Source organism: Lepus europaeus, chromosome 1, assembly GCF_033115175.1.
Source record: "Lepus europaeus isolate LE1 chromosome 1, mLepTim1.pri, whole genome shotgun sequence".
NCBI lineage: Eukaryota > Metazoa > Chordata > Mammalia > Lagomorpha > Leporidae > Lepus > Lepus europaeus.
In genome coordinates, this window is record NC_084827.1 from 133,173,410 (window position 1) to 133,187,009 (window position 13,600).

The following is a 13,600-nucleotide window of genomic DNA, read 5'->3' on the forward strand; positions in this document are numbered from 1 at the left end:
CTAAAGCAGGGCTGGGAGGGGAGGTCAGGGTGAGAGGAACCTGAGCACTGGAGAGACCGTGACGCCGGACATGCGCTGGGCCCGCGGACCTCGGCCCGGCCCCGCAGAGCCCCAGCACCAACGGCCCCGGAGCGCGCGACCGCAAGCCACACCCAGGGTCCCCCGGGCCGAGCGGTCACCCGGCAGGCAGGCCTCCTTCCGCGGCCCCAGCTCGAAGGCTCTCTGAGCTCCGCCTCTCACGCTCGCCCGCGCAGGGAGCCTGGAGGCCGGGCGAGAAGCTAAGGAGCCGCTGGAGACGACGGCTGCCCCAGGCTGCTGGGAACACGCAGTGCCTCTCCCTGACCAAAAGCCGACTGCTCTGGAGTAGGTAACCCCCCTTCCTTGTTCTTGTTCTTTCCCTTTCCCGTGTGGCCAGAGCTCCTGTGGACAGATTCTGAAAGGTGTGAAGCCTCAGGTGTGTCGGGCCCCTGGGCTCCGTTCCCGCATCAGTAAAATGGGCCCCACCCCACCAGACTGGAGAGAAAGGCGGTGGGATTTAGCTCTCTGTATTTTAGCGAACCTCAGGAGAGACTGATGCCGCTTACATTTTGAGACCCACTGTAGAATTGTGGCCAATTACATGAAATAAAAATAGTTTGTAGAAAGAGCTTGCCAGATACTAGGTTCTCCGTCGATAGTAGTTGTGGTCATTATTACTCCAGAAAGGGAGAGCTATTTGGTTGCAGAGAAATTGAAGGTTGAGCAGGTGTTTCCTATCTTTGAAGCAGATCTTTAGTTTCTTGTTTAGAGATAAGGAAAACCTGCAACAAGTCTCTCCAACAGAACACACACCCAACAGCTACTTCTAATGTGTAAGTTAACGTTTCTTTTGGACTTTGACTTTTTTTTTGAAAAGCAGACTGTGATTAATATTAAAAGTTTTACAATTTAAACTTTTTAAAAGATTTTATTTATTTATTTAACAGGCTGAGTTACAGACAGAGAAAGGGAAAGACAGAGAGAGGTCTTTCGTCTTCTATTCCACTCCCTAAATGGCCCCACTGGCCGGAGCTGAGCCAATCTGAAGCAAGGAGCTTCCTCCTGGTTTCCCATGTGGGTGCAGGGGCCCAGGCACTTGGGCCATTTTCTACTGCTTTCCCAGGCCATAGCAGAGAGCTGGATTGAAAGAGGAGCAACCAGGACACAAACCGGCACCAATATGGGACTCTGGTGTGGCAGGCAGAGGCTTAGCCCACTCTGCCACAGTACTGCCCCCAATTTAAACTATTTTAATTCAAATTTCAACTTCCTTATGCTGCAGTTACTTTGAAATTGAAAAATGTGGGATAGGCATACAGCAAGCAGGTTAAACTGCTGCTTGAGACGCCTGCAGCTGGGATCACGGTGCCTGGGGTCAATTCCCGCCTGTGCTGCTGATCCAACTTCCTGCACCCTGGAAGGCAGCAGATGATGGCCCAAGTGCTTGGGTCTGTACCACCCATGTGGGAGACCCAGTTGGAATTCTGGGCTCCTGGCTTTCAGCTTGGCCAAGACCCATTTGGGCACTGAACCAGTAGATCAAAGATTGATGTCTCTCTCTCTCTCTCTCTCTCTACCTTTCAAATGAACATAATAAACTTTTTTTTTTTTAATTTGACAGAGTTAGACAGTGAGAGAGAGAGAGAGAGAAAGAGAAAGGTCTTCCTTCTGTTGGTTCACCCCACAAATGGCCGCTATGGCCGGAGCTACACCGATCTGAAGCCAGGAGCCAGGTGCTTCCTCCTGGTCTCCCACGTGGGTGCAGGGGCCCAGGCACTTGGGCCATCTTTAACTGCTTTCCCAGGCCATAAGCAGAGAGCTGGATCGAAAGAGGAGCAGCCAGGATACAAACCGGCACCCATATGGGATGCCAGTGCCGCAGGCAGAGGATTAACCAAATGAGCCATGACACCGGCTGCCAATAAATAAACTTTTAAGAAGATTAAGAATATAATGGTCGGGCCGGCGCTGCGGCTCAGTAGACTAATCCTCCACCTGCAGCGCTGGCACACTGGGTTCTGATGCCGGATTTTGTCCAGGTGCCCCTCTTCCAGGCCAGCTCTCTGCTATGGCCCGGGAGTGCAGTGGAGGATGGCCCAAGATCTTGGGCCCTGCACCTGCATGGGAGACCAGGAGAAGCTCCTGGCTTTGGATCAGCGCAATGCGCCGGCCACAGTGCGCCGGCCATGGCGGCCATTGGAGGGTGAACCAACGGCAAAAGGAAGACCTTTCTCTCTTTCTCTCTCACTGTCCACTCTGCCTGTCAAAAAAAAAATAAAAAATAAAAAGAATAAATAAATAAATAAATAAAAAGAATATAATGGTTGACCATGAAAAAATAAAAGGCACAGATTTATTTCTAGGGAAACCAAGTTTCATGTGCCAAAGAAACTGTATTGCTTATCTTTTCCTTTTCCTTCATTGCAGAACCTTCAAAAAGGACACTGATTTAATTGGAAATGTTAAGATTGCCCAAAAAAGGATTAACTAGATTGGATCAAATTCAAGATGATGAAACCTACCTGGAAAATTTAGCAGTTCAGAGAAATGCTTCTGCCTTTTTTGAAAAATACGATCGGAGCGAAGTACAAGAACTACTGACCACGGCACTGGTTAGCTGGTTGTCCACCAAAGAGGACGTTCGCTCTCAACTAGACATCCCGTGTGGAATTATGACTCAAATGAACAACTTCGCCTTCTCCACTGCAATCCTGCTGACTCCGGTGGACTCAGATGCCCTCTTAGACTACCGGGAGGTCCATCAGATCATAAGGGAGTTGGCCGTTGGAATTTATTGCTTAAATCAGATCCCGTCGATCAGCTTAGAAGCTAATTATGATCAGAGTTCATCTTGTCAGTTACCTCCAGCCTATTACGATACTAGAATTGGACAGATTCTGATTGATATCGATTACATGCTCAAAGCACTGTGGCATGGAATCTACATGCCCAAGGAAAAACGGGCCCGCTTCTCGGAGCTGTGGCGCACCATCATGGACATTGACCCAGATGGGAAGCCACAGACAAGCAAAGATATTTTTGCAGAGTTTAGTGCGGCAGGTAAGATAACCTAACCATGTAAAAGTAATATATCTGTTGCTCAGTTTGTATGGCTATCATTTCTGGACATACATTTCTAGGTATAATCATGATTGTTCAACATTTTCTAAACTCCAAAGAATCTTTTTAATAAAATTTTCGCTTTTTAAATTGCCACCAAAAAGTATGTTTTATGTCAGGCATCTGTCTTCTTTTGTCCTTTTACTTTTTTAAGATGTATTTATTTATTTGTTTACTTGAAAGGCAGAATAACAGCAAGAGAGAAACAGAGACAAAGCTCTTCTGTTTGTTGGTTCACTCCCTAAATGGCAACCAGGCCAAAGCCAGGAGCCAGGAACTCCATCTGGGTCTCCCACATGGGTGGCAGGGGCCCAAACACTTGAGCCATCATCTACTGTTTCTGACTTCTGGTTTTGGCCTGGCCCAGCACTGGCCGTTGCAACTATGTGAGGAATGAACCAGTGGATGGAAGATTTCTCTTTATCTCCCTCTCTCTGTAACTGAGTTTCAAAATAAATAAATCTTAAAAAAAAAATTGTGCTCTGGGGCCGACACTGTGGTGTAGCAGGTAAAGCCACCAACTTCAGTGCAGGGATCCCATTTGGGTGCCAGTTCTGTCCCAGTAGCTCCACTTCTGATCCAGCTCCCTGCTAATGTACCTGGGAAAGCAATGGAAGATGGTCAAGTGCTTGGGTCCTTGCACCCACATGGGAGACTTGGGTGAAGCCCCTGGCTCATTGCAGACATTTGGAGAGTGAACCAACAGATGAAAGCACTCTCTCTCTCTTTCTCTCTTTCTTACTCTTTCTCTCTGCTTCTCCTTCAATGTAATTCTGAATTTCAAGTAAATATTTTTTAATGTAGCCTGAAAGGATGTGAGGTAGGGAACAAAAGGTGTCTGGTACACAGTGTGACACATGGGAGCTTGGCTGGCTGCAACCCTTGCTCTGAACTCAGCATTTGAGATGGAGGGAATGTATTCACTCTCCCCTGGGATGACCAGGGAGCTGGCATCCTGGGTTTATAATTGCAGATGGATAGTAGCAAACTAGCAGCATGAATTGCTACATCCTCATTCATGCCAGGAAAATTCATGTCTGGGAAAACAGCATCCTCTCTCCTGACATGACTGGGAAACTGGCTTGAAACCCCATGTGATTGCCCTAAACAGGCTACAGTAAATAACCCAGGAAGTGTGCAGGAAGCCAACCCTTTATCTGGAAGGGCGGACTCCTAGAAATCAGTCTTGACTCTCAGATAGCTTCATACTCTACCAAACCACCGGCAATAGTAGGAGAGAATAGAGCACACCAAAAACATAGTCATCCTATCTAGATTTCTCAGAAGGGATTTTAATTGAGGTGGATTTTTTTAAATCTGATTTTTGTATTCTTTGTCTCTTTATAGTAGGTTCTAGGGCTGGTAGGAAAGAAGAAAAAGTTATTATAGCAAAATAGTGGAGGGGAGTTTTATTTTTGTTCTTTCACAAAGATGCTAAGGGAATTGCTTGTTGTTTTAGTTAGTTGAGAGGCAGAGTGCCTATCCACTGGTTTCACTCTCTAAATGCCCACAACAGCCCCCAGGAGCTGAGAACTCAATCCACGTCTCACATGTAAATTGCAGAAACCCAGTTGAGCCCTCACAGCTGGCTCCCAGGGTCTTATTAGCTGGAAGTAGAAGTCAGGAGGCAGAGCTGTAAGTCAAACCCATGTACTCCATTGTGGGACACAGATGGCGAAATTGAAGTAGTAAAAATAAATAAAGATGAAACCCATTTAATATCAGCAGCTGGAAACATGAAATGGTTATTATTTTTAATGCTTCTGTTCATTTACTTGTCCTTGATCTGAAATGCCCTTCTTTTTTTATTTATTTAAAAAATTTTATTTAATGAATGCATTTTTACATAGATACAACTTTAGGAATATAGTGGTTCTTTTCCCCAAACCCTGTACCCCGCTCCCATCCCACCTCCCATTTCCTCTCCCATCTCCTTCTTCGTTATGGATCATTTTTAGAATTACTTTATATGCAGAGGACCAACTCTATGCTAATCATAGACTTCAACAATTTGCCCCCACGCCCACACACACAACATACAGAATACAGTTTGGGGAGAGAATTTGCAGTTGATTCTCATATTGCAATTCAAGGGACAGAGGTCCTACCTGGGGAGCAAGTGCACAGTGACTACTGTTGTTCCTTTAACAATTAACACTCTTTTTTATGATGTCAGTGATCATCTGAGGCTCTTGCTATGGGCTGCCAAGGCTATGGAAGCCTTTTGTGACCACAGACTCTGTATTTGAACATGGCCATAAGCAAAAAGGATGTTCTCATCTCCCTTCAGAGAAGAGTGTCTCCTTCTTTGATGGACCTTCCTTTCCTCTGAGGTCTTGCAGAGATCCTCCGGGTAGGGTTTTTTTTTGGTCACAGAGTCTTGTCTTTCCAAGCCTGAGATGCTCTTGCAGGCCTTTCAGCCCGACCAGGAAGCCTTATGGGTTGATTCTGAGGTCAGAGTGTTATTTACTGCAAAAGTCATTCTGGGAGTCTGCTGTGTGGACTGCTTCCCATGTTGGTCCTTCCTTCCTTTTTAGTTTTATTATTTTTACCGTGTATTTGATGCTATTTATATCATCCATTTTAAACTTAGGCCAGTCTATCTGTTGTCTTTAACATTTAATATGATCATTGTAATAGTGAAGATGGTGGGTTTCTCTCTCTCTCTCTCTCTCTCTCATTCTGCCTGTTTAAAAAAGAGAGAGAGAGAGAGAGAGAGAGACAAAGGTCTTCCTTATTCTGTTGGTTCACCCCCCAAATGGCCGCCATGGCTGGCAGCTGCGGCTGGTGCCATGTGCTTCTCCTGGTCTCCCATGCAGGTGCAGGGCCCAAGCACTTGGGCCATCCACCACTGCACTCCTGGGCCACAGCAGAGAGCTGGATTGGAATAGGAGCAACCGGGACAGAATTTGGCACCCTAACCGGGACTAGAACCTCGGGATGCCGGTGCCACAGGCAGAGGATTAGCCTAGTGAGCCGCGGCACCGGCCTGAAGATGGTGTTTATACCATGAATTCTTATGGGTTTGGAGCCCCATGATTAGTTCTTAGGCTATACCCTAAGCGATAAGTCTATATGCCTGTATGCAGAACTAGACTGTTTTACAGTTTTAGACTATCTCCATCTCTTATTCCCTTCCTTATTTTTAACTGGGATCTTTTTCCAATTGCCTTAAAATACATATAATTAACTCTGTGTTACATAATGAGTTCAGTGAAATGCTCTCCTTACATGCACCTCACCCCACTCTAACCCTTTCCCCCTGGGTATCTCTACTCATTTTTTGAGACTTGATTCAGTCTCTATCTGCACACACTGTAATTTGCACAGAAAATAATCTCTGGTTTGTATTGGAATTACTGTTTTCAGCCCTGTCTTCCTCATTAGACCTTAAGCTCCTTGTTGCAAGCACAGAAAATTGTCTTTTCTGTTTTTAAGTTCCCAGCACCTTACCCAGTGTTTGCCAAGTAGTAACTTTTCAATATATGTAGAAAAATTAAATGGCTGATAATAAACAAAGTAAGAGACAGAATTAAAGGAGACTCTTGGGTTTCTGGTTTGAAGACTGAAAGATAAATAGTGCCATCACCTAAGATAGGGAATAAAATAAAGACATGGGGGGAGGAGAAAGATAAAGTAAGTTCATCTTGGAATGCTCCTCTAATATTTAGATTTATTTATTTTTAAAGATTTGTTTATTTATAAAGATTTATTTATTTACCCAAAAAGAAGAGTTACAGAGAGCCAGAGGCAGAGAGAGAGGTCTTCTATCTGCTGGTTCACTCCCCAGATGACTGCAACAGCTGGAGCTGAGCTGATCCGAAGCCAGGAGCTTCTTCCATGTCTCCCATGAGAGTGCAGGGGTGCAAGGACTTGGGCCATCTTTCCCAGTCCACAGCAGAGAGCTGGATTGGAAATGGAGTAGCCAGGACCTGAACCGGCGCCCATATGGGATGCCAGCACTACAGGCAGCAGCCTTACCCGCTATGCCACAGTGACAGCCCTGGTTTAATTATTTATTAAGAATTGAGGAATAGTTTGACGTTTAGGAGGAAAAGCAGGGCAGAAGGTGAGATTAAAATAAAGTAACAGGGGCCAGCACTGTGACTAGGGGGGCTGGGCTGCTGCTTGGGAAGTAAGTATCCATGTGTGAGTGCTAGTTTGAGTCCTGGCTGCTCCACTTCCCATCCAGGTTTCTGCTAATGCACCAGGGAAGGCAGTGGATGGTGGCCAAGTGCTTGGACCCCTGCCACACATGTCAGAGACCAGGATGGAGTCCTGGCTCCTGGCTTTGGGCTGGCCTAGACCTGGCTGTTTTGGCCATCTTGGGAGTGAACCAATGAATGAAAGATTGTGTGTGTGTGTGTGTGTGTGTGTCTGTCTGTGTCTGTGTCTGTTTATGCATATGCATGCACGCATTTGAGCCTCTCCTCTCTCTGTTGCCCTTTCAAATAAATAAATAGAAGCAGGGGTTTGGCACCGTGGGTTAAGCTGCTCTTTGAGACACTCACATCCCATATTGGTGTACCACTTTGAGTCTCGGCCCCCCAGTTTTGATTCAGCTTCTTGCTAATGCATCCTCAGAGGCAGCAGATGATGGCTCAGTACTTGGGTCCCTGCTACTTATATAGGAAATCTGGATGGAGTTCCTCGCTCCTGGCTTCATCCTGGCCCAGCCCTGGGCAGTGAATCTGCAGAGGGAAGAGTGATCCCTCTCTCTCTCTCTCTCTCTCTCTGGGTGTGTGTCTCTCACTCTGTCACTCTGCCATTCAAAGAAATGAATACATCTTTTAAAATAAATAAATCGGGGGGGGGGGAGTTAGCAGAGGTTAAACCAATGGCATCCTGTACTTCCCCTTCTTCATCCTCTCCATTACTTTTTTAAAAAAGATTTATTTATTTATTTGAAAGTTAGAGTTACACAGAGAGAGGAGAGGCAGAGAGGAGGAGGGGGGAGGGGGAGTCTTCCATCTGCTGGTTCACTCCCCAGTTGGCCACAATGGTCGGAGCTGAGCTGACCCAAAGCCAGGAGCCAGGAGCTTCTTCCAGGTCTCCCACGTGGGTGCAGGGGCTCAAGGACTTGGACCATCTTCTACTGCCTCCCAGGCCATAGCAGAGAGCTGGATTGGAAGAGGAGCAGCCAGGACTGGAACCGGTGCCCATATGGGATGCCGGCGCTTCCGACCAGGACGTTAACCCGCTGTGCCACAGCACCGGCCCCACAACTTAATTTCATCCAGTTTTTGGTTCAATCCTGTTTTATTCCTTACTTCACTATGGCTTTGTACGTATTCTTCCCTGGTGACTTAACACAATGTGCTGTGATCACATTTCCTTTCTTCAATAACTTTTTTTTTTTCATGACATGAGCAGTTATGTTACTTTTTTAAATAGCTGAGTTTTCTATGTATGTTTTACTAACCCAGTGCCAGATTTCGGGAGAGAAATGCTGACCTCTCAGCGAGGCTAAGCATCAGGCAATGCCCCTCTTCCAGTTCTTCCTTAGAGATGTTTCTGCTGACACCTTAATCCTCCTACCCCATCCACAGCTGACTGCTCGCCAGCACCCGCGGACCCCAATGCCGCTCCCAGCACACGGCCGGTTCTTCCCATCCCTGCCTCACCTGCTGGGCAGTCCTTGCCGTTGGCTCCCCTCTAGGCCTGGGGAGGAGCAGGACTTACGGGAGGACTGTGTGGTCGAGGATCAGGAGGGGAGCTCTGACATTTCAGCTGGGTGGGGGACTCCCCAGACGTGGTCTCTCTGGGTCTTCTCTCTATGGTCTGGTTTCCTCCTGTCCCCTGCTTGGAGCGAGGGCAGTGAGTTTGGGACCAAAGAAGGGGAAAATGCCTGTCCTGGCCCTCATTTGTTCTGCAGCCCTTTTAGTGAGGAAGTGGGAAGGGACTGTGGTATCTGGGGAAGGCGTTTTAGGGGTCTAATTGCACCTCAATCAGACCTTGAGCCAAACATTCTTCTTCGTCATCATCTTAAAGCTCACTCTCTTCTTCCAGGCCTCCTTGTGGTACTTCCATTTTCCAACCCTTCCTGTGGTGGGCACTGATTTGCTCCATATTGGCTCCCACCCACCCCCAAGCCACAAAGTTTTAGTGGCATCAACAGTCCTCTGGCCTAACATTAGTTCTGTTTTATTTAACTTTTAGAATCCCTTTAATTTTTATATCATCTCTTTATAATTTATCATATTCTTTTGGAAAAAGATGAATTTAGTGGCTATTAAAAAAGTTTTCAAGCATATTCCTCCTTTTGTATAGATGTGATGAAGAGAAAAGTAAAACAAATGGGTGTGTGTAGGGGGTTGGACATTGATGTATCATTTTTACTTTACAGCACATAAGTTACAAACCACATTTTCTCCAAAGACTTATTTTATTTGGCTCCAAGCAATTTTCTCAAGCCTAGGTTAATGGTACCACTGTAGAGATTATTATGTTAAAAAGAAAATTTGACAAGAAAGTCCTTGATTTCACCATTAATGGCAAGCAAATGTAGCATGGGAAGTTTGTCGGTTTTTAATTGAGTAAAATCATGTTTTAATATTTGCTTGTTTCATCTTGGTTAACAGGCAGGTTCTTTGTTTATTGGATCTAGCTAGGTTTTGGGTTTTTTTTTTTTTTTTCAGATGAAAGAAATTTACAGTTTCGAGCCTGAGAAAGCAAATTACCCTTTTCACCCACACGAGATTCTTTGCTTAAAAAGATATACCGTTTTCTTGTTATGCTTCCATATTTTCCTTGATTAAAGATAGGACTCATGTTACTGTGTTTCTATGGTATTGTGTGTGTCTCCTCTAGAACTCTTTTCTTTTTAATTCCACAAATGTCTACTTTTCTTCACTCTTCTCAGTAACCCACTCATCCATCTGCCTTTCATCTACAGAATTTTATTGGCACCTTCTTGTTCCTTTACTGTCGTGTTAGTAGGAATTCAGGATGAAACCCTGTGTTCAATATGCTGTATTTATCCAGAAGCCAAGTGTAAAGGTTTCACTATCTAAATTTTTTCTTTTTTAACTGGAAAGGTTTGGTTGATATTACAAAGGATCCAGACTTTGATGGAATCTATGATGAAGACATGAATGAAGATCCAACATATAATCCCAACAGCCCTGAAGAAAAAGCCGTGTTCATGAAATATGCTGAAAATATTATGCTAAAGTTGACATTCAGTACCACACAAGTTCAACAATATGAAAATGTCTTTATATTTGAAACAGCTTACTGGCTTACCAATGCCATAAAATATAATCAGGATTATCTTGATATTTGTACCTACCAGAGACTACAGCAAAGATTATATCTTCAAAAAAAGATTATTCAGAAACATTTTGAGAAGAAAAAAGAAATCAGAGGAGGGCTAGGATACCTAAAGTTAATATGTTTTCTGATTCCATTTCTATTGAGTTTAAAAAAGAAGATGAAAGTCCCATATTTAAGTAGTCTGCTTCAGCCCTTTTCTGGTAAGAGTATGACTAGAAGTCAAATATAAAATATAAGTATATAGTAAATGTATTTTTAAATTCAATGTTTTCTAGTTTGTGGGTCCAGGCATCTAACCTATCTGTAACCTGTTATAGGAAAAAAAAAAAAAACTTAACACTGATGCAGTTAAAAACTAGTTGGTATATATATCCTGTACTTTGTATATGTTTATACCAATCATATGGGCTAGAGAAATATTTCAAAAAAAATTCTGAGTAAACAGAGAAATAAGTCATATTTGGGAAGGGACAATATAGTAGAGTCATGAATTCTTTGACTATTAATGTGAATTTAAAATGTTATCCCTCCAAAAAATAAAATATAAATTAAAAAAACATGAACGGACAATATGGATTTATCTTATCCAATCTTCTCTATAAATTCAATGCAGTTGTTTATTAGAGAGAAGGAGAGACAGAGAGAAAGATCTTCCATCCATTGGTTCACTTCCCAAGTGGCCTCAATGACCAAATCTGAGCCAGGGTGAAGCTAGGAACCAGGAGCTTCTTCTGGGTCTCCCACATGGGTGCAGGGCCCCAAGCACTTGGACCATCCTCCACTGCTTTCCCCGGTGCATTGGCAGGGAGCTGAATTGGAAGTGGAGCAGCCAGGACTTGAACCATTGCCCATATGGGATACCAGTGTTTCAGGACAGGGCTTTAACCTGCTGCATCACAGCACCAGCCCAATCCAATGCATTTCTATTTCAAATCCTTATGATGCTTTCATTAAAGTTTACAAAGTGATTCTAAAATTAATATGAAGCTGCAAAGGCTCATGAGTGATCTTGCACTTCTGGAAAAGAGATAGAAATATATTAGAAAGTATAGTAGTTAGGGGCTGGCACTATGGTACCGAAGGGTAAGCCTCTCATATGTGTGCCAGTATGTGTCCTGGCTGCTCCTCTTCCAATCCAGCTCTGCTATGGCTTGGGAAAGCAGTAGAAGATGGGCCAGAAGCTTGGGTCCCTGCACCCATTTGGGAGATCTGGAGGAAGCTCCAGGCTCCTAGCCTCAGATCAGCTTATCTCTGGCCATTTCAGCCATTTGGGGAGTAAACAAGTGAATATAAGACTTTTCTCTCTGTCTCTCCCTGTCTCTTTGTAACCTCTACCTCTGAAATAAATAAATAAAATCTTTTTGCAAAGCATAACAATTAGATGAGGATAATTTGACATTGTAATAAGCAAAAAGAGCAATATATGAGAGAGCTAAAATAGAGCTATGCTTGTATGGAATTTGACAGGACTTCAGTGCAAAGTCTTTTCCTCCCAGATTAGTGCACAATTTGTGCCTTTTCTTTGGGGTCCAAGCATGTAGGCTTAATGTGAGCTCTCTATTCAGATGGCAGATTTTCAGTAGAAATTTTGCAAATCATTTTTTGAGATTTTGTATCATCAGAATTCACATGGTGAAAATTATTTCTATGAACTGCTTTTAAATGGAATCAATGTGTGTTGAAATACAGCACTGTACCCTCCAGGTGTGTACAAATATAACATATTAATATTTTTTAAATAAAAGAAGCAAAATAAAATCCAGTCCTGACAATGCTTGTTCCTTGAATGTAGAGGAGCATGTATGGAACTGGGAGTGCCTTGCCTAAGGAGACATTAACTGTGTCTATAAAGTTTTGTTCCTTGAATCATGAGCAGCCAATATGTCTAAATATTCCAGTATGTCTAAATTTTAATAGTGCTGGGCGTTGGTATCAGTGTGTTACATCATTGTACATTTTACCTTCCTCAAAATATGTTTCTTATATTGATTGAACGGTCAAAATACTAGATGATCCTGATTCCGAGATTTTAGAAAATTATTTTTTTACAATAAGTTATATATTTGTTTCATTACTTTCCAGAAATATGGACTGGTTCTTTTCATCAAATGAGAAGTGCCCGTCTGTTTTTTTTTTTTTTTTTTAATAGAGTCTTTTAACCTAAACTGATTCAGGTAAGTTTTGATATTTAACCAAAGATTCTCTAAGCACAGAATTTCACATCTTTTCTGATAAGTAGAATAGTGTTTTGACTATACTTTTTGAAATATCTATAAAATGCAGCTAGAGAAGATGCTCAAATATATGATACATATTAGATTTCAGTGTTCACTATATATACATTAAGAACATAACTAATTCAGACTATTTTTGCCAAAATTTTAATTTCATGTAGAATTTTTTACTTTATTTATATCAGTGAAAATTTAGATATCCAGAACATGATTGTACACTGCTCACTTTTTAAACAACTGTTTGTTTTTCATTCTTGGAGATGACAAGGTCAAGACAGAAAGAGAATTGCCTCCATTTATTTACGGACAAGACTTTAAATGCCAGAATTTTTACTACAAAGAGAACCAGTATTTTCACATGCATGGAGGAATTGAATTTGATATCAGCACCTCTTCAATTGAGAATGCTCTGGAAGATTTTAAGGTTTAAGTTATTATCATTCGTAAGATAGCTTGTCATTTCACAGCCCTGCTACTCTGTTCTCCAACCAGAAAGAGCCTCTGTTGGTACAGGTTCCCTGCAACTCTTCAAGTGATTTTTCTTGCATCTCACTAATTTTTTCACACATTATCTTCACATACATAAATTAAAGACAACTGTTTGTAAGACACTGTGTTGGATGTCAAGGGTTAAGTGATCAGTAAGCTAGGCACAGCCATTGTCCTCACAGAATTTACAGACTTCTAATGGATCATATTTGCCCTAGAATTGTTATCCAAAGAGTTCAGTAGACATTCCTGACCATCCACTACATATTCTTCCCTTTTCCTCAAAGATTAGTATTAGAAAGGAGAGCCTGGGGCTGGTATTATAGTATAGTGAGTAAAACTGCCATCCCACATAGGTGCCAGTTCTAATCCCATCTGCTCCACTTCTGATCCATCTCCCTGCTAGTGCTTCAGGGAAAGCAGCGGAAGATGTCCCAAGTGCTTGGGCACCTGCATCCACATGG

At 43.1% G+C, this 13,600-nt stretch overlaps 1 protein-coding gene across 1 annotated transcript in view; it reads left to right on the forward strand.

Annotated features, from left to right (window-relative positions):
- The first annotated feature begins 2,451 nt into the window (after positions 1 to 2,451).
- Positions 2,452 to 13,600, forward strand: part of ANKAR (ankyrin and armadillo repeat containing) — a 64,848-nt gene continuing 53,699 nt past the window's right edge. Inside the window, 3 exon segments of the mRNA XM_062189103.1 lie at positions 2,452 to 3,078; positions 10,176 to 10,613; positions 12,908 to 13,071. Coding sequence (XP_062045087.1) covers positions 2,478 to 3,078; positions 10,176 to 10,613; positions 12,908 to 13,071 — 1,203 coding nt within the window. The 5' untranslated portion in view covers positions 2,452 to 2,477.